The sequence below is a fragment of the Pelodiscus sinensis genome, chromosome 14 (assembly GCF_049634645.1).
Source record: "Pelodiscus sinensis isolate JC-2024 chromosome 14, ASM4963464v1, whole genome shotgun sequence".
Lineage (NCBI taxonomy): Eukaryota > Metazoa > Chordata > Testudines > Trionychidae > Pelodiscus > Pelodiscus sinensis.
In genome coordinates, this window is record NC_134724.1 from 28,401,357 (window position 1) to 28,423,395 (window position 22,039).

The window sequence follows — 22,039 nt, forward strand, 5'->3', positions numbered from 1 at the left end:
TGGGAAATTGCTGAGCTATTATCTGTGGTTTGTAACCTATCCTTTAAATCGGCTTCCGTACCTAATGACTGGAAGGTAGCCAATGTGACACCTATATTTAAAAAGGGCTCTAGAGGCGATCCTGGCAATTACAGACCGGTAAGTCTAACTTCAGTACCGGGCAAATTAGTCGAAACAATAGTAAAGAATAAAATTGTGAAGCATGTAGAAGAACATAATTTGTTGGACAAAAGTCAACATGGTTTCTGTAAAGGGAAATCCTGTCTTACTAATCTATTAGAGTTCTTTGAAGGGGTTAACAAACATGAGGACAAGGGGGATCCAGTAGATATAGTATACTTGGATTTTCAGAAAGCCTTTGACAAGGTCCCTCACCAAAGGCTCTTGTGTAAATTACATGGCCATGGGATAAGAGGGAAGGTCCTTTCTTGGATTGAGAACTGGTTAAAAGAAAGGAAACAAAGGGTAGGAATAAATGGTAAATTTTCAGATTGGAGAGGGGTAACTAGTCGTGTACCCCAAGGGTCAGTCCTGGGACCAATCCTTTTCAACTTATTCATAAATGATCTGGAGAAAGGGGTAAGCAGTGAGGTAGTAAAGATTGCAGATGATACCAAACTGTTTAGGATAGTCAAGACAGAAGCAGACTGTGAGGGACTCCAAGAAGATCTCACCAAACTGAGTGATTGGGCAACAAAATGGCAAATGAAATTTAATGTGGATAAGTGTAAAGTAATGCACATCGGGAAAAATAACCCCAACTATACGTACAGTATGATGGGGGCTAATTTGGCTACGACAAATCAGGAGAGAAATCTTGGAGTTATCGTGGACAGTTCTCTGAAAACTTCCACACAGAGTGCAGCGGCGGTCAAAAAGGCAAATAGGATGCTAGGAATTATTAGGAATTATTAGGAAAGGGATAGAAAATAAGACCCAGAATATCTTACTGCCCCTGTATAAAACTATGGTACGCCCACATCTTGAATACTGTGTACAGATGTGGTCTCCTCACCTCAAAAAAGATATTTTGGCCTTGGAAAGGTTTCAGAAAAGGGCAACTAAAATGATTAGGGGTTTGGAACGGGTCCCATATGAGGAGAGGCTAAAGAGACTGGGACTTTTCAGTTTAGAAAAGAGGAGACTGAGGGGGGATATGATAGAGGTCTATAAAGTCATGAATTGTGTGGTGAGGGCTGATAAAGAAAAGTTATTTATTAGTTCCCATAATAGAAGAACTAGAGGACACCAAATGAAATTCATGGGTAGCAGGTTTAAAACTAATAAAAGGAAGTTCTTCTTCACACAGCGTGTTATCAACCTGTGGAACTCCTTGCCAGAGGAGGCTGTGAAGGCTAGGACTATAATAGAGTTTAAAGGGAAGCTGGATAAATTTCTTTAACTTTCAGATCTCAGAATCATTCAATGAAGTGAGGATCTCAACAATTATAAAAACAAAATGTTCTAGTACTCATGGTTGAAGAGAAAAACTTGAAAAACATCCAAATATTCAAGAAAAGGATGACAAGAAAGAAAACCCCTTCTTTTATTATTTTTCAAAATCATTATTCAATCTCATGTTTTTTGGAGTCTGGTGCATGATTCTGGAATACCGGAGATTGGCAATACTGTTTATATTTAAGTAGCACCAAGAGAACTCAATCTAGCATCCTTACTTGTGAGCTAGCTAGTCTTGAGCTTCCTCAGTCACAGGAAGACCACTGTTCCTAACTTAAAAATTAACAAGACCTAAGCTACTGACCCAATGTTCTATTTAAACCCTTGCCACTCCTGGCTTATGTTGTAGTGGCAGTGGAATTTCCTCACAGGGAACACTTCGGATGCTGTTGGCACAGCAGAGTTCCTCCCAGAACTCCAAAGTAGTATTAATATCCTGTCCCAACATATTAAAATAGGAATAACATGCGTGTATAGGCTCATTACATTTCAAAACAATTCAAATATTTCTCAATCCACTAATTTTAAGAAGAAATAAAAATGAAATAGATAACTTTTGGAACCTGCAATGAAATGTTTAAAGAAACAGAAAGACTATGTACAAATTAATTACATGAAAAGTAAAATTATTCACAAAGACAAATATTGTTGCAAATATTTACTCAAAAATGTAATATTTACAGCAGAGTTTTAATAGCTATTCAAAACATTTAACATTCTTTAAAAACAAAATTGAAGGAGTCAAATGCACATTGTAAAAGATTCAAATGGATCATTTTAATGAAGTTTTGTTAAAGCAAGCTACTGTTAATCATATTATGCATTCCTATACTTAGCTGCTAACTACACAGCAAAAATAAAATAAAATAAAATCCCAAAATTATTTCAGCAGCCATTTTCTTGTGTATAAGTTATACTATAAAAAGTATTGAAATGGAATTGTACATCTCTGCTTTATATGCCCTTGAGTCTTTTTGTAACAGCAGGTAGCAGCTGCAAAATGGCAGAATACATGCCAGTCTGTTTCCAGTTCTTTTTGTAAAAGTTTCTGTATTAAACCGTACTTTGGTTTGACTTAAAGACCATTCATATGGGTCTATCACTAATAAAAAAATCATTAAAACAACTGTAATGGCCTAACAGCTACAGTACTTCGAGCAGTATTGCCCTACTTTATACAACTAGTACATCAGGTAAATCTGCACAGCTTGCACACTGAGAAGTCTCACACATTTGTATTTATATTGCAATTTCCACTTTCACTGAAAGTTTAAGGTAAGCTTACAACCTGGCAAGTTTACACCTATACAAAGGTGCATAGACTCATTTAATTGTGTTTACATGCTTTGACAGACAGGAATGTGACATCAAATCCAAAGTAGGTTTCTATTTATCCAAACTGTCAGTAAGCCAATGCACCATTGTTTTGAACATGCTCTATTTCAGCAGTAGATTTACTTAAACCTTGTGATGCTAAGATTTCCACATGGACACTATTTTCACAATCAACAATCATTTCTGCTTGAGTAACAAACCACTTTATTATTGGCAACATCATGATGATTTTTTTTTTCATTTTCAAGTGCCAGACTAGTAAGACATATTCTCTTTCCATCTCTTGGAGATATAAACTAATGTGCTATTCTTTGTCATTTTGTTACTAAATTGCTTTCTTCATATACAACATCTATCCTCTTATTTATCTATCTTAATACTCTGAATCGGAAACAATAAGCATACCCATCAGGAATGGTCCATGGTGTTCTTACCATAATTTATATAGCATACTACTTTATACTGAACAAAGTTACTTGAATTTCAGCTTGCTTCATTCTCATCTGTCTGGTTTTCAGTTGTCTCCATTCTGCTAGGACTGCTTTCTTTAGGAATGTCATCTGTTTGTTCAGAAACTAGTTCAGCTTTCTTTGATGAAGGTGCAACATTGCCTTTCTGAAGGATCTCTGTAGCTTCATGTTCTAGTACCTCTGATGGAGTCAAAGGCTCCAAATGAATGCTGCCTTGCTCGCTAATGTCAGAACTAGCAGATTCAGGTTCGTCTCTTTTTCTTAAAAACTGTTCAAAACTAACATCTTCACCCAATGTCAGTTTTAAGTCCTTAGTGTTCAAAGCTGAAAGCCTAATTCCACCCAAGCTATCTTCTTTAGTTTGGTCATTCAAGATAGTATTCTCTGAACTTTGACAAATTTTCAATTCAGTTTCATTACAAATATGTTTTTTTTGTTTTTCCTCTATGAGTTGATCATTATCTGAATCACAACATACTGCTATCTCACAAGATGAGTTTCTTGAATAGTTTTCCTGGAGTACTAGATTGGAGTCTTTTTTCATATCTGATGATGCACTTTCTTCAATCTTTTCAACTGATGAGCCATTGTTAGCTAGATTTCCATAGCATTCTTTTTTTGTATCCTCTGAAGAGTCAGTTGCTTGTTTGCTGGAAAAAAAAATCTACTTATTTCTCACGCATCATACAAATTATTTTAACATATGGGTCTACTCTGCAAGACTAAAAATGTCTATACTTGTCATCACTTACTGACCTTCATATCAAGCAGAAAGTGCTCCCACAACTGCTAGCCCTGCAAACTCAGCCTTGCATCTAACAGCAGAGTTCTTTCCTTCCTGCTGTCAATAAATAAAGATCTTTCAGGCCAAATGAGACCCTTATCTGTACCTGTGCAACACAATGCTTTTTCAAATTATTCTCTCAGTGACACCTGCTCTATCATCACATTGTTTTTGCATCATCTGAATTACTTAATTCTAATTAGTGATATTTATTCCATTTTAGACAAACAAAAAAACCCTTATAAAAGCTTGCAGAAGAAAAAAACCAACCAACGACCCCCACCCCAGAATCTAGGTCACTGCATCTTAACCTAATTGGCTCTGTAGTACTAACAGGAATACAAAGCAGTACAAACATGTTCCCCCCCCTTCATTAAAGCGAGCTGCTCCCTGAATTCACACAGGGAACAGGTTTGGCTGAGCATAAAAGGTGGCATTTTCACATAACTTTTCACAGTAAAACTGTATTTTAATTGTTCTTTTTAATTAAAAAAGGTACTGAATTATCTAAGCCAAGTCAAGGAAAGCCTTTCCATAGAAGTCCATTTAGTTATTTATGCTAAAGGGACAATATTGGAACAACAAATAGATATAAACTGGTCACAGACAAATATAAGATGGAAATTAGAAGCAGTCTCAGATAGGAAAGTTGAAGCAAGCAAGCTTAGTTTTAAGAGAACTGGAAAAATATATGAGTTCTATTGAGTAATAGGATTGCTTGTGATGGGATGAGGGGAGCAGGACTCAACAGCTGCAGGGTTCACTTCTAGTTTATGTGTTATGTTCCTAAACAATGGTATTGGAAACCATTGTTTAAAAGCAACCAACCTCTTAGAGTGCAACATATGGATCTGTCCAACTGCACAGTAAATGTTGTAGATCTCCATAATATTCTTTGTTGTTGTGATCGACTACAGAATCTCAGCTTGGAAGGACTGGTGCTTTCTGATGATATCATTAGGTGTATTGCTCAGAACTCCAGGTTGGTACGATTAAATATCTCTGGATGTTCTAGATTTTCTGCAGAAGCACTAGAGATGATGTTGATCAGCTGTTCTGGATTGGAAGAATTGAACTTATCCTGGTGTGACTTCACAGCTGATCATATTAAAGCAGCAGTCAGTCACATTTCTACAAATATAATCCAACTATGTTTTAGTGGATATCGACAAAATCTGCAGATATCAGATATTAAATCATTGGTTACAAGATGCCCATATCTCATCCACTTAGATTTAAGAGACAATGCAATGTTGAAGCCTGAATGTTTTCAATTTTTTCGTCAGCTTATCTGCCTACAGCATCTGTCTCTTAGCAGATGTTATCAGATATCTCCTGCTGATTTACTTGAACTTGGTGAAATTCCCACACTAAGGACTCTTCAAGCTTTTTGAATAGTGACTGACAGTTCCCTACAGCTCCTAAAGGAAACACTTCCCCACATAAAAATCAATTGTTCGCATTTTTCAACCACTGCACGGCCAACTGTTGGCAGCAAAAAGAACCAAGAGATCTGGGGTATCAAATGCAGACTGATACTGAGAAATCCTAGAGATTTGTGATGCAGTTTGCTGGATATTTCCTTTTGTTGACTCCAAGTGTAGTGTGCTTCATCAAGAAACCCAAACACTGGAGTATCACTCTACTTCTTGTAAAAAGTATTTTAACTTGTTTTTATGCTATAATTTACTTTCATACATATATTTTTACGTTGTCTGTCTTAGTGCATTCAGAAATGTGTCCAGAAATCTAATCAGGTATGAGTAATTGTAGACATTTTAAAAGTCAGTCTTGCTTTTCAAAAGATGTTTGCAAAAACTGAGTGAGTGTTGTAATTGTGTTAAACATGAATGTTAGAATATTTTGTAATAAATAGTATAGCTGGTCTAGTTAAAAAAAATGCAGCAAGGGAGGTTTAGGTTGGACATTAGGAAAAAGTTCCTAACTGTCAGGGTAGTCAAACACTGGAATAAATTGCCCAGGGAGGTTGTGGAATCTCCATCTGTGGAGATATTTAAGAGTAGGTTAGATAAATGTCAATCAGGGATGGTCTAGACAGTATTTGGTCCTGCCATGAAGGCAGGGGACTGGACTGGATGACCTCTCGAGGTCCCTTCCAGTCCTAGTATTCTATGATTCTAAAGGCTCGTGCTTCAGGGTTTCAGCTAGCTACCTGCAGGGGTCATGAAGGTATATCCTACAGTATTCTGAGCACTTTTTTCTTGTTTATCTCCTTCCTATGAAGCATCAGGAATGATTGCAGCTGGAAATGGAACTTTGGTGATGTAGTCCCAACCTCTCAAGTGGCACTAAGCATTATCTTTGTCTGGTGTTTCGATGGCTGATTCTTACTTGTGCTCAGAGTCTAACTGATCGCTATACATAAGATTTGGGATCTAATACAGCTCCTCTGTGATATATTGAAAGCTACAGTAGATGACATAATTGTTCCTTCCGGCCTTAAAAACTTTATGGCTATAAATAAATCCAAGACTAACATAGATAAGGTTTCTATATAAAGTAGATTTAACTGCACCTTTTATTGCTATATTGTTTTTAAATGCACTGCTCTAAAATACCCAAGGAAATCAATATGCCCCACATAAAAACTGCAGAGAACTCAATTCATACATATAAACCTCTCAAATATACATAGAAAATCTGAATATTTTTTAGTCCAGTCCCCACATTTATCTGCTCATATTTTTGGTTCTAATAGTTGGTGATCCAAGTAGGACACAGTTCTGAATATTGTTTTGTTATAGAAACACCGACTTCTATCATTTACTTGTACTGAGGGAACTCTGGTCTCCATTCAGAATTTTAGTTTGATGGAATAGTTACATTTAATTCCTAGCACCCACAAGAAGCCCTAGAATCTGAAAAAGCTCAGACTAGCAGAAACTATGAATAGGATGACAGATTAAAAAGGGAGAGGAAAGAACTACAATTAGAATATTTTCAAACTTAATTTGTACTCTAGAAGATTTATCTGCTGATGCTCAGGTCCTTAACCCAAATAAGTTTTGGTTTTGTTCATTTAAATCATTGTTCGAGGGTGGAGCTGGTACGAAGGGTTCAGTATGCAGGCTACCCCAGGGAAAGAAGACAGCTTCAGAGCGCTCTCACTGCAGCACCTTGGGGCGAGGTGAGACGTGCCTGTGTATGGCTCCTGCAGTGGGCACAGCTTGGGGAAGGGGTGCATATCCCCTAGCTGGGGGACAGACAGATACTCTGCAATATATAGTAGATATCTGTCCGTTTCTCCATCTTGGAAGCTGCATACCAAATTTGGTGGTCCTAGCTCTTACTGTTTACGAGTAGTTCTTGAACAAATGGATTCAAAGGCAGATGGACAAATAGACATGCACATTTCTAAAACATATAGTAACATTAAAAAGGCTAAACCAGGGGCTCAACATTACTCCAAATTTAGCTTAACAATATTTCAAATTTAGCTTTCAAAATCTAAAACTAGAATTTAAAACAATCCTGGACAGCCAAGAAATGTGTGAGAGAGAAAAAGAGGTGAGGGGTTTGGATGGCGGTGAGGAGGTAATTGATGAAAAAGCATTTAAAGTTTAATTTTTGCAAGCAGTTTTAAAAGTGGTTTGAAACTAGTTCTGGCTAAAGTCATTTACAGCACTGGTTAAGAAGAAAACGTAGACTGTTCCAAAATCCTTAATACAGGCCAGAATATAGGCTGGTTGCCTAAACCTAATTAAAACTTTTTAAAAATAATGTAGTTTTCACTTTAGGAAGCACTTTAAATGCAGATCAGTGCCAAATGGATTTGTATTTGTCTAGACAAAGAGTTTATGGGAGCTGTGATTCTCGTGGAAAAACAAAAACCAAACCAAAACCAACTAATTTTCTGTTATTTTCTTTTTATTCTACGCACACAGATTTTAAATCTACATGTACTGCTGTACTTATCTGGATATATCAACAGTTTAAATGAGCCACTTGTGATAAATTACATTTTGCAGATTACTGGAACTCTAAAATAAAAGGATTCAGTATTATTCTAGCCAAGATTTTACTTTACAAAATTGAGTAGCTGCTCTGCTTTCAAGTTTTACTTTCACTTAAGAAGATTAACCAAGATTTAAAAAAAAAACAAAAAAAAAAACAAAAACAAAACAAAAAAAGAAGTGAACTTTCTTGTGAAGGATGTAAATCTGACAAGAATTCAGCAACCACCATTATCTATACACTAGAAACAGTAGAGACAGCTCTAATGTAAGCACTGCCAGAGCAATATGTTTTGTTCATACCCTGAAAGGATTCATTCAAGGGTTAAGAAGCTACCCATTAAAACCCCTCCTCCAAAAAGATTGCTAACAAAGGTTAAATTTATATTTCATTTTTATTTATAAAATGTACTGTAATCTGTTTAAATCTCTACATAAAGATAACACTTTTTTGCTTCTTGTTTAAAACACATTCAAAAAAAGCAAAAACAAATAAAATTCCTACCTCACAATAACTTCCATGAAAGACTTGAAATAGAGCCTTGCATGAGCTATTGGGTGCAACATGTTCTAGAGCTAAGGACTCTACTCAGAATACCATGTCATAAGTGTCTTGATGTTTAAAATCTAGGGTTTCTTAGCATGATTATTCCTGCTGACTTTGATCACGCTGCTGGAATAAGGAAAGAGAAATTCTCTCTCAGATAACAAAGATTTAAGCCATGTACAGAATGAAGTCAATGCCTACAATTGTATTAATAAACTAAATGACAACTATGACAGTTCCTGGAGAAATGGTGTAATATGGTTGCGATAGCTAATACTTGCCTGAAAAGCTAGCACCTTCATTTTGGACTACAGATATAAAATCCCATTTAATTGGTTAACTAGTTAAATTTAACTGGTTTACTCATTAAATGGGGTAATTAGGAGGGCTGGGCCAGAGTGACATCCCCTGCCGTGGGCAGGGGCTGCTCTGGGCCAGAAGAGCCATCAGCCCTGCATGGGGCCAGAAGCATGATGCTTACTGTTAACATCCCTATTTTGAATCAAGTGTAGCTACAAGGTGACAAAAAAGATGTTCCCTACTGAAAGCTCTGAGCAGATACAAAATTTTTATCTGTATCTGTATCCACAAAATGAGCTGCGGATATACACATCCGAGGATGCGGATACCTGCAGATATAAAGCAGATATCCACAAATTTGCAGAGTTCTATCCATACTGATCCACATGGAATTCCAAGAACAGACAGGTGTATAAGAACATGTTCAAAGTCAGAATCTCTTAGAATGGGAATATACCCTCAATCAATGGGCAAGAATCATTATCCCAAACCCTCAAAATCTCAAGCATCAAATTCTCCATCTTTTTTCAGACTGACCCTCTATGAATTTGTTCATATTCAAGCTCAGTTTTGGCCAGGAACTGGAAAGCAGCTTATGCATCATTTGATACTTGCAAAGAAATAGATGGAATTGTGTGATATCAGCACACCAACAAATTTTTATACCCTACTACTAATTTATTTATACATGTTGAACTGAAGGCTGTAAGATTAAAAACAATTTTGAAAATTCACTCAAAAAGACCGGTTGCAGCAAAGGAATTTACGTACTCAAAACAAGTGCTGGCCTCTCAGATAAAAACACATATAATGCCTCTAAAGCAATACCATCTACTCCTGACTGAGGATTACAGATGAGTCAGTAAAACTTGGTGCCGTGGTCCCCAACATTCGTGCCTGGCCCTGGGCACGTGGCGCATGCACAGTGCCGGAGCCGGCTCCAGGCGCATGGTGAGTGCCGGCCTCGGGCGCTTGGGGGGGGGGGGGGGGGGGGTGCGCGGCGCTTGGGGGCGAGGGGGCGCCGACCCCGGCCCCCGGCGCTTGGAGGAGGGGGGGGGCGCCGGCCCCGGCCCCAGGTGCTTGGAGGAGGAGGGGGCGCCGGCCCCGGCCCCCAGCGCTTGGAGGAGGGGGGGGCGCCGGCCCCGGGCGCACGGAGCTTGGTGGGGCCGGGGGCGCCAGCCCTGGGCGCACGGTGCTTGGAGGGGGGGCGCCGGCCCCGGGCGCACGGCGCTTGGAGGTGGCCCCGGGCACTTGGAGGAGGGGCGGGGGGCGCCGGACCCGGGCGCCGCTCTGGGGGGGCGCGGCTATGGGGGGGGGGGTCCCGCCCCCGTCCCCTGGCGCCCGGCCGGCGAACGGCCACGCCCTCTGGCGCCCGGCAACCTCCACAGGTTGGGGACCACTGACTTAGTGATTTGTGACAAATTAAGACACTGAGTCAAAAATACTGTTTGATGTTGAGAAATGCATATGAAAAATAGCCATTTTATTGGTAAGGTTGTAACTGAAAAAAATCTGATACTTAAAGGAATGAAACATCAACACTCCTGTGATATATTCCTGTATGCTAACTATTTTGACAAACATGCATGTAAAGAAACAACTAACTGTAGATGTGAGGGGAAAAAATAGGAAAAACTATAATTTTCCAGAGAGAATGAAGGCTTTGAATAAATACAGCTAGTCATTTGGCTTCTGTACAATGAAAACAAGTATTCATTTTGAGACTTGTATGGTTGCCTAACCTTTCATGTCAAGACGAGAATACCAAGAATGTACTATGGTAATGAGCAAGTTGACATGTGGCCCTAAAATAGCCAGCCTTGACCGTAAGGCTACACCTACATTACACTCTCTTGTGCAAAAACCCCCTCTTGTACAAAAGCTATTCTGCCACTTATTTTCAGGCAGAACAGCTCTTGCTCAAGAGGGGGTTTTTGCACAAGAAGGAGCAGTGTAGGCTGCTCCTTCTTGTGCAAAAGCCTCTAGAATCATAGAATCATAGAGCTGGAAGAGACCTCAGGAGTTCATCAAGTCCAACCCCCTGCCCAACGTAGAACCAATCCCAATCCCCTTGCGCAAAATGGGACTCATTAATGGCTTCAGCTCCAGCAATTGCTATGCAGCAGGCAGCTGCTTGCTGCTGAAGCTGGTTGTTCATGGTGGCTCTGGGGGGCTGGGGTTCACCCTGGCCCCAGAGTCCCCCAGTGCCACCCGTAACCCCTAGAGCATCCCACCCCTACATTACCCTCCAGCACCAGCTACTGCCCCCCAGAGTCCCCTGCAGCCTCCTGTCCCCAGAGCCCCTCCGTGCCAGCCCCTCACCTCTTAGTGTTCCCTGCCTGTAGAGCCCCACAAGCTCCCAGTGCCTACCCCATCCCCATACCTAACTCTGCGTTCCTCCCAGGTCGTGGCTACTCTAAGGCTGCCAGGCCATGCTCCGCAAGACCTTCTGTGTCCAGGCAGAGACCCCCCCTCCTCCCCGGCATTGGTTGGCTGAGAGGCGAGGCACTGGGTGGTGTACCCTAGCCCCGGCCCCTGAGCCACTGGCACCAGGCCACAGATCAGTGGGTGGGAACCGTTGAGCTAGATCATGGAGTCATGTTGAAGCTTTGGCTGAAAAGTGAAATTTGGAAGAAGAATAGACCACTGACTAATCTTGGAGAGAAAGGTGACTCGAGCAATGGTATCAAGGGCTGCTGAAGAAACTAGGGTCAATATGGATACTTATCCACTGCCGATTGCCAGGAGGATATCACCAACAAACACAACTAGTCAGTGCTTTGTTATATTGTGGCTTAAAATCAAAGAGATCAATGAAATTTGGAGGATTAAAAAATGACTGATAACAGGAGATGCCTTACTTTAATTTTCTGTATTAAAAAAATATAAAGAGGTAGGTTTTCCATCATATTGAAATCTGTGCACTACAAACTAGACCAGGAGTGGGCAATAACTGGCATACAGGCAGAGGTGATCTGCCAGGGTTAGCCTCTGGCAGGCCATCAGACACTTTATTCACCTGTGCATCCTCAGGTATGGATGCTCGCAGCTCCCATTGACCACAGTTCACAATTGCCAGCCAACAGGAACTATGGTAAGCGGTGGCCTGGTGTGCACCACTTTCCACAGCTCTCAGTAGGCTGCTTATTTCCTCTTCTGAACTAGCCTTAGACAACCAACTCATTTCCTCTAGGCCACTGGACTATTTTTAAACTTGAATAAAAGTGTCATTAAAGAGCAAAAAGCTGCAAGAAATATAGATGGGGAGGCAGAGAGAAGTTAGTAAATATGATACACAACTGCTTACCATGCAAGATTACAATGATTTACTACAGCCCTGGGATGGATTGGAACTAGGGATGTTAAATATCAGTTAACTGAATAGTCGAGTATTCTTATCATTTAGTCGACTATTCTATAGTCCCTGGGGGTGGGACCAGCAGCTAGTGTACTCCAGCTTCACTTCTGGGGAGCCCCCTGCCACTCCGCTTTGCTGCCTCTGTATCAGAGGCAGCAGTGCAAGGTGCCAGGCGGGAGCTGGTCTGGGGTGGGAGCCAGTTTAAAAAACAGCTCCCCTAGTGGACCAGCTACCTGTCACCCTGTGCTGCTGCCTCTGATGAAGAGGCAGCAGCATGGGGTGACACCAACCCCTGTCTAGGCTGGGTCTAAACTCCCGGACCTGGTGTGAGCTAGAACTGAGCCAGTCTGCCTGCCTGCCTGGCTCCTAATACACTTTAAATGCAGTGCTGCAGCAGGGGTAGGTCCCCGATCTGTTTCAAGCCAGGACTGAAACAGGCTGCTGGCCAGCCTGCTAAAAAATTTACTGGCAAGAGGGGTGGAGGGTGGGGGTTGAGGGGTGCAAAAAAGGATGTGGTGTATAGTATTAACCTATACATATTTGTTTATTGGTTAATTGACTATACTATTACATCCCTAATTGGAACCAGTGATGTAGCAAAAGAGAGGCACCTGAGCCATCCAGTTCCCATTATTAAACAAGCAGTTTAAGTGAAAGTAAAATTTTAGAGCATCAAACATACCTCAGGCCATAGCTATGACCAAAGGAGGGAAAAGCAAAGGAGAACAATTTATGGGTAGAAAATTAACTGTCAGGATATTGTGTTAAAGCTTACTTTTTAAAGACCGTGTATACTGTAACATATTTCAAATGTGTATGAATCTAATTTAATATAATTAAGTTAGAAATTTGTGGCAAACAACTTTTAAGGACTACTTCATTTGAGTTCATTTGTTCAAGAACTCCTCCTAAATCAGACTTGGGAAAAATCCAGCCCACAGAGGCAGCAGAGAGCCCATGGCAGGCTTCCCTGCTTGCCCCGCACACTGCTCAGAAAAGCAGCTTTAAAAACTGAGCAGGGAGGGCAGGGGGGAAGGCTTCAGGCACAATTCCTGCCCCAAGCACAATCCCATTGGTCAGCTTCTGGCCAGAACTGACCAATGGGAGCTGCCTGTTTGAACAACAGGCAGCACGTGAAGCACCACGCCCCTCCTCCCTCTCCGTTATTCGCACAAGCACAGGGCTGTGAAGGCATGAGGCAGGCAGGGAGGCTGGCTGAGAAACTTTTAAAGCTCTACAAGCATTTAGCTCTGCAAGCAAGCAGACTGGGAAGTCTCCTGGCCAGAGCCTGACTCTGGAACCCCAGTCCCTCTCTTCCCCAATTCTCTGCCTCCTCACTCACCCAAACCCTCTGTCCCCTTCCTGAACCCATACCTCTCTCCCAGGTGTGGCACCCCAATCTCCTACCCCAGATCACAATCCCTTTCTACCCTAGGTTACAACTCAAACCCCTGCACCCCAGTCCCGTGCCCTAGGTCACAACTTCCTACTCCCTTCCAGACCCCACTACCCCTCCTGCACCCCAATCATTTACCCTGAACTCCCTTCTGCAACCAACCTCCATCCCAGACCCTGCACATCCTCCCTTAATATCATGAAAGAGTGTGGTATCCTTGATCTTGGAGTGGCCTCCCATCAAAAATTATTACCCACTCCTGTCCTAAACGAAGAACTGGGACCACCAGTTTGATATGCAGCTTCCTCTTAACCTAACTTAAATCAAGATCAGGGCTTGCTTGTGCCTGGAAAATGGGAAGTGCCGGGAATGGGACTGCTTTCCATAACATGGAAAGGGAGGAGGCAGAGAAAGGAGGAATGTGAAAAGGATGGACACAAAGAGGAGGGATGAGATACTGAGAATGGACTCTGGGAGCAGCTGCAGCACCAAGAGAGTGGTCAGCAGGGCTGGAGTTCTGCCATCTCGCCAGCCTCCAAACCAGGTAAGTAGCCCCCTCTTCTACACCCGGAGCCTCCCCACCATGGAGAGTCTGAAAGCTGGGGGGGGGGGGGAGGGAGGCAATGGAGGAGCAGGCAGGGGAGCTACTGGAGCCTGGTCCCCCCACAGATAGCCTGCAGGCCACAAGGGGGTAGCTTAAGACCCCAGGCAGCCCTTGGAGCCTTGCCTCCCTCAAACAACTTGAAGGCTACCAAGAGGGGTGCAGCAGGAGGGGATCGCTCCCCAGAGCCTCCCCCCCACCTCAACAGACTGCCAGGCTGAGGGAGGCACTGGAGGCTAGCAGCAGCCTCCAGAGCCTCCCCCCACCCAGATAGCCTGCAGGCCATGGGGGGAAGGAGGGGTGAGAAAAGAGTCAACTGGAGGGGCCTGCTGGCAGGGGAGCGCTGCTCTGGCTCCTTAAGAAGAGTTGCCACCAGAACAGCACCACCCTTGCCACCATGGGCAGCCCCAGTAAGCACCCCCACCTCCAGAGCACCACACCTGCCACCTGCCTTGACTAATGCACCCCCCCCGAGATCCCCATCACTGAAATAAAGCATGTATATTTTCATTTATATCCCTCCCCCTAAAAAAGCATTTCTTCAACAATATTGTGCATATTGCTGTAATGTTACCATCATCCCACAAGTTCCCATATATAGCTTCACATTTTGAAGAGTATCTTTTCAGAAGTGTGAAAATAGGTTTTTATGAAGCAAAAAATAATCTACAATACTGATGTTTTAAAAAATTACTTAATTAGAGTGCATGTTTATTTTAGACTTCTATTTCCCCCTGAAAATGCCCTTAAAATTCGCATTCATTAATACAATAAACAATCCTTCTATTCAGTATTTTATACATGTCCCTTGGGGGAAATTATTTTTAAATTTTGACTGTATGTTTACAAATATTAACGCTTTAAAATTTGTAGCAAATACACAAAATCTGAAGCCTGACAGCCCAACTTCCACATATTATTGAGTAAATATACTATAGCTGCTATTAAAAAATTGCTTTCTATCATAAAATATTAACAGTATGCAAATACTAGTTAAAATATTTTTTCCTAATTACCTGAGAAATAACACAGCACACGTGTTATTTTATGTACTTGAATTTCAAGAGATGCAACTGTTCCTTATATTTACCTTTCAAAAGTTGATGTTTCCATTTTTCCTTCAGGCAAACTAGGTCTTGAATTTTTCTGTAATAATTAATGATATATTTTTATTTTACATCCATGATCAACTGATTATACAGTGATGCAGCAGAAAGAATTTTATACTGTTATTTCCCCAGATCTGAAAGTTTGTAGGAATCCAATGGACAGCTAAGTACAGCCACTTGCAACCAGTCTTCAAATTAAGAAAAAGTGGATCACATTTTACCATAAATTCCTGGAGCTCTTATTCATATAAGTGCACCCACTCACATCTTACTTGAGCAGAGTCTGCGGAACTGAGTCCCCACAGTTGTTCATTTGAAGAATGTTAAGACTGAATTATAGATTTGTTGACCGTAAGTGGAAGAAAGTGAAGTTAATGCAATTTAAAGTATTGCAGAAGACTTCCTACACAGTACTGGTAATGTATTAGATAAGGAAGAGTGACATACAAGTATGTCTCATATAAAAACTGTAAAGCTCTTATTGTAATAAGGGATGTCTAGAATACATGCCTCTGCTGACAGAGGCATGTAAACTAGGCTACCTGACACAGTCAATGAAGCCGGGATTTAAATATCCCCGGCTTCATTAAAATAAAAATGGCCACCGCGCTGTGCTGGCTCAGCTGATCGTCGGCACAGTGCAGCAGTCAAGATGCGGATCGGTCAACATGGGAAGCCTTTGTCGACCGCTCCATTATGCCTCATGAAACGAGGTTTACAGGAGCAGTTGACAAAGGCTTCCCTTGTCGACCGATCTGTGTCTTAACTGCTGTGCTATGCCAACGATCAGTTGAGCCGGCACAGCGCAGCGGCCATTCTTATTTTAATGAAGCCGGGGATATTTAAATCCCGGCTTCATTGACTATGTCGGGTAGCCTCGTTTACATGCCTCTGTCAGCAGAGGCATGTAGTCTAGACATACCCTACAATGTTAAGAGGCATATAACTGGCTAATAATGTAGTTGATACAATGAAGGAAGGTGGCTCAGTCCCAGTTCATGCGAGGTCGAGGAGCTACCCATTCTGCGTATCTGCTGTTTAAATGTAGTAGGAGCTGGGCACAGCTCCTACTAAATTTAAACTGCACTGCCACAGAGGGGGGAGGTGCCCAACCCAGCACGCGCTGGGATTAGCCAGGCTTGCTCAGTCCTAGTTCATGCCAGGTCCAGCAGCCCCTACCACGGTGGGTCCCAGCTATGGCAGCAGCCTGTCTGCAGCGGCTGGGGCTGCTCCAGCTGGACTTCCTGTGGACTGGGGCTGCTCTGCAGGATGTGGAGCAGTCTCTGCTCGTGGTAAACCTGGGCCCACTGCAGTCAGAGGATGCTTTGTGACTACCTCCCCAGCACTCTCTCCCTGTGCTGCTGCTGGGAAGCACCATGGAGATGGTGCTGAGAGGAACCAGCTTTTAAGCCAACTCCCCACACCACCAGCACTGGCTCCTGCTTCCCCTCCCAACTCTGCTGTCTCTGATACAGGGAAAATGTGAGTAGTCAACTTCTTGACTGCCTCCTTACATCCTTAGGTTGTAAGTGCTTAGTGTGATATCTATATAGGAGAACAAATTGTCCACTATCATAACTTAACAATGTAAGCAATTTTCAGCACTTTAAGGCATAATAAAAATGAGCTAATTCTTTCGTGTGCAATCTAATAAAAGCAACTACCATATTATAGACCCTTAGGTCCATGCAAAACCCCACTAAAGTCAATGAAGGCTTAGAGACAAAAATGACAACATTAGAAAATTTAATTCATAATGGTCACTGTCAAAACTATAAATGGATTTTGGATTTAAAATGATAAACTGTGTAATGCTGAGCAAAGTATTTTAAATTTCTATTATTTGTATTGAGGGCTTTTTAGGTCAAAATGTTTTTTCTATTTTGTTTTTGTATTGTACTATATGTATACTTTGTAGTGTAACATACAATACATAAAATATATGGGGATCTGTTTACGCTGCTATAAGGAGACCAAATTCTACAGCAAACACTCTTAAACTTCATGACAATGTTAATCGGTTGTAAATAGCCTTCATTCTGATCCCTTCACTGATATAAAACAAAAAACAAACAAACAAAAAAACCCCAACGCAAATAAAATTATTTCCAACAAAGATTATCTTCAACTATGGATTTTTCACTATGTCCTTCAGATGACTTTGCTCCACTCTTCATGCCTTGGATCTCCTGATGATGTCAAGTTGTCTGCTTCAGAATCTCTTTCCCCCACCTACGTCTACCTAAGAAGAGGTGAACTTATAGGGCAACTTATTTTCCTGTGCTGTTCTCAAGGCAATTTATCTAGCCAGCCCATGCTTTTTGTTCCCCCAGATCCAGGCTGTAAATTAGACTCCAGCTCTGGTCTCTGCTCCCCATTATCAAATATTATCAAGCAGAGTAGAAAGCATGCATTATAACGCAGTAATCTTCTCCTCACAAGGAAAAACTGGAGAACAAAATTTTGTTTCTTGTACCTGATCTGCTATAGTCAGATCCAGGAGAGCAAGCAGAATAAACAAAATGTCAAGCTTCTAGCTGCAGCAAAATTTAAAACATTCCATGCCATTGTAGAAAAATTAACCAATTCCACAGTTGTAGAATCAAAAACCCATGGCGCCTTGATGAAAACTGTAGGTTCAGGTCATGTTTCTGAGGGCTGGTTTCAAGACTCCCTGCAAACTCAAAGCCAACAATAAAATGGTCTGCACTTTGGTCACTTCAGTGTAATGCTTCTTCTGCAATATTTGCCTGAAAGCTGAAGCTAGACAAAGTCAGACTGAAATAAGGTATAAATGTTTAACAGTGAAGGTAGCCACAGGAATAATTTTCCAGGGACCATGGTGGATTTTCCATCAAAAAAGATATGCTCTGGAAATTAATTTGGTGAAGTTCTACAGCCCGTACTACGTTAGAGGTCAGATTAGATGATCACAGTGGTCCATTCAAGCTTTGGCATCTACGAAAAAGAATCTTAAGAACTAAATTTAATCTTTGTTTTTAAACAAAAACAGAGGTTCTAGAGCACAATTCTGCATAGCAATGGGTAAATTCCACAGCGAATTCTATGCTGCTGAATCCTGGAAAACATGAGGTCCCATTATATATCAGTATAATACATTGTTAATCTTTTGTATCAGCAATACTTAATAAAAATGTGGAAAGAAAAAGCTGGAGAACCATAAAAGAGGCACATTTCTGCCCCCAAATCCAGAAGATCTAACACTTCTGCAAGAAATGAGTGCTAATTACAAAGAGGTTGTGTGTCAGGTTCTTGGCCTTCCCCTTCGCCCACTGGAAGAGTGAGATTTTCTGAAGCTTCTCAACAGGAAAGCAGTTGAACAATATCCATTATTCCACCAAGTACATCCACCACTCTGCAAATCCCCATCCACAGGAGAACATTCTGTAGGATGTCAAGGGAATGGCAGTGATTGGTATTGGGGATGTGAACAGGTAGTCGATTAACCTTGGGTGTAGGGGGAAGGGAGCAGAAGCCAGCCCCCTGCGCTCATGACTACTGACTCCTGCTGTCACCCCCCCGCCCTCTGAGGGGGAACTGGCAGCAGGAGCCAGGAGCCTTGCTCATGTGCAGGGGTGCCAGAATCAGAAGACAGCTCCCCGCTTGTGCAACTGCTAGGCCCAGCAGTGGCAGACACACCTTGAGAGGGTTGGGAGGGCCAGGAGTGGGAGCCCACTTAATTGGTTAACCAGTTAAACCTTCAGTTAACTAATTACATCTCTAGTTAGTACAGGAATATATACTGTGATAGACTGCAACTACTCCCTTCCACACAGAGCAGCAGGGAGCTATGAGAAGATCTTAGCAAAGCAGACAAGACTAGGGATGTAATAGTATAGCCGATTAACCAATAAGCAAAAGCGTATGGGTTAATGCTATAGACTACACACATTTTCCCCCCTACCCTCACCCTTTGCCAGTACATTTTTTAGCAGGGTGGCCAGAAGCCCAGCTCAGTCCTAGCTTGCACTGGGTCCTGGACCTACTCTGCTATGGCTCTGCATTTAAAGTGTATTAGAGCCAGGCAGGCAGGCAGCCTGGCTCAGTTCTGGCTCGTGCCAGGTCTGGGAACTCAGACCCCTTCCTCCCCCGGACAGGGGCTGCCCAGGGACTATAGAATAGTCGACTAACTGATAAGAATTCATGAGGTTAATCGACTATTCAATTAACCAATTTTTAACATCCCTAATCTAGACTAGCAAAGGAATGACTAAAGTATTTTGTTTGTTTTAACTATGCCAAAGAGTGCAAGGTTTTTTTAAAAGTCACTTCATCACTTCCATTAAGATCTATGCAGTATACATACAATTAGCAATGGCTTCATTAGGTTGGCATTCCAATCCAATCAGTATTTGAATACCAATTGGAAGTTGCTAGATATAACAAATTTAAAGAACATTGAGTGAAGGAACATTTTAGATATGTCCTTGAAATAAAGATGACAATGCAGGACAAAGGTGGATTCTTCAAAACAAATGCGTCTTCTGGACATGCCAACTTTATTATACAGCAGTACATCACTATGTATTTAAGTAGTATCTTCCTATTTGGTTAACCATTACATTCAAAAATAACTTCTTTAGACTGTATTACCTCAGACTTCGAAAGTGCCATCAGAGAGAGAGACGTTGTCTTAAACCTAGTGAGTAATGAATTAAGATTCAGTGTTTTCATACTGTACTATTAATATTAAAGTAAATTAAATTTAATTAATTAAAATAGGTGAAAATAGAATATTATATGTTAAGAAAAATAACATGGCAACTTGAAATGTATTTTTATTGTTAAAAATGGAACCAAGTTGGCTTATAATCTATATAGTCCTTCCAAAGAACATTTCATCATCTCAAAACATTTACTGTATACATGTAATAAATTGCACACAATCGGGTTTCAAGTGACCCTTTCCCATTTGTTTCATTGATGGAAAAAGGGAAAGCAATACACTCACAAAACTTCAAGAAATATTGTTCTGCTAATACTGTAAATCTATTTGATGGTAGATGATGCATCTTGCCCACAGTCAACCTCTCAAACTATGACCGAATCCATGTTTTAAGCACATAAGTTCCTAAGATTTATATATGAAACTTGCTTTGTCTTATACAGCTATACAATTATATTAAACAGAAAAATTCTTACAACAAAACTGTTGCATATATCTTTCTTAAATTGTGCAATTTATTGCAACCAATTGCTCAGAATAAAGAAGCTTTTTAGAATGTTGTAAAATGTTGAAATTGACCTTCATGTATCACTTAGAGGATATTCTTCCCCCAAAATATCTTCACAAGCACAATCCATACATTTAGATAGCTATAAATTATTTAAATGTATTGACTTCTAAAAACCACATTAATTAAACAGCTTATCACAACATCACCCTGATTGATTTTCTGTGTTTATATGAGAAAATGCTACTGCAGAGATAGTAAGAAGTACATGTGTCCTATAAAACCTTGTTAACTCATCAGTTTTAATATCAAATCTAACCTTTCAAAGGCTTTTTGTTTTAGAAATTGCTTATGGTTGTATCTTCTTTGTTGATGCTGCATTCAAGTCAATTTTAATCGGCTGACGTATGGTACTCTTTTCATCAGACCTGAGTAGTAATGTTATTAATCATGAATTAAATTATTCATGACCTCGGTGAAGCTTAATGACTGCTTCTACAACGTTCAATATACCTTGCATAAGAAACAGTTAGTAATTTAAATTGTATCAAAAACAGATAACACTATGACTGATATCATCTATCCTAATTGCTATTCTATTATTCACTAATCCAAGAAAAAGAACAGTGTTAAACACCATTTCAATAATTTTTAAACATTCCCTATGGACACATCATAAAGCTTATGTTTATTAATAAACATATTGGTATGTATTAATGAAGACTTTGGTAGTACCATGTAAACCCATATATGATTATTTATTACATCCTGATTTATAATATAGATTTTTTTTTTCAAGGAGAGCAAAGATCATATTGCTTTTATTGTAGCACTTAGCATTATATTAATGTAAAACTAATTAACAATGAGAAAACCAGAGTAAATCAAGTGTTAAGTTTGTATACAATAAATGACACACTCAAACCACTCTTTTCATTCAGGGATTTAGAATACTCTGAAGTATTTAATCATGAGTAAGAACACCAATAAAAATGAAGCGGCTTCTCTCTACTATTTGGCTCAGCTTCATTGCTTTAATGATTTCTGTGAAGAGAATATAATAAATTTGTTTTTAATAATGATTTATCTAAAGCACAGACACTAGTTAGAGAAATGTGGTGAAAAGGCCAGACCAATTTAAATGCCACAAAAATATAGTTGTTGATCCTGTTCTGACTGGAGTCAGTAGGGGTTCTGCCACTAATTTCAGTATTTGTTTACAGTATCTTTCACTCTGCTAGATCAAACTCGCATGCACTTCAGTGGATTGTGCATTTCTGTACATTAACATGTTGGGAGAAAAAAAAATGGTTACTCATCTTAGTAACAGGGATGTAAAATCCCATTTAATTGGTTAACTAGTTAAATATTTTGTTTAACTGATTAACCAAGTAAAAGGGGCGGGGGAGGGGAGGGCACTCCAGCCCTGCTGAGGCCAGGCTGGAGTGTCCCCTGTCTGTAGGGAACCTGGGCTCGGGAGCAGCTCCTGCCTGAGGCAGGTGGGGAACTGCT

At 40.8% G+C, this 22,039-nt stretch overlaps 1 protein-coding gene and 1 pseudogene across 10 annotated transcripts in view; one reads left to right on the forward strand and one right to left on the reverse strand.

The window, feature by feature from the left end:
• Window positions 1–22,039, reverse strand: part of ZNF280D (zinc finger protein 280D) — a 167,894-nt gene that overhangs the window by 32,019 nt on the left and 113,836 nt on the right. For 5 of the 10 annotated variants that reach the window (XM_006112482.3, XM_025190091.2, XM_006112485.3 and 2 more), the window contains 3 exons: window positions 19,947–19,992; window positions 15,314–15,369; window positions 2,102–3,913 (listed from right to left, as the gene is read on the reverse strand). In XM_006112482.3, the coding sequence (XP_006112544.2) occupies window positions 3,277–3,913; window positions 15,314–15,369; window positions 19,947–19,992 (739 nt within the window). In that variant the 3' untranslated portion in view covers window positions 2,102–3,276. Of the gene's footprint in view, window positions 1–2,101; window positions 3,914–4,019; window positions 4,105–8,526; window positions 8,695–15,313; window positions 15,370–19,946; window positions 19,993–20,846; window positions 20,956–22,039 lie in introns of those variants that run through there. The other 5 variants (XR_012895788.1, XM_025190099.2, XM_006112486.4 and 2 more) reach the window with 5 other exon arrangements.
• Window positions 4,865–5,609, forward strand: LOC102449634 (S-phase kinase-associated protein 2 pseudogene; annotated as a pseudogene).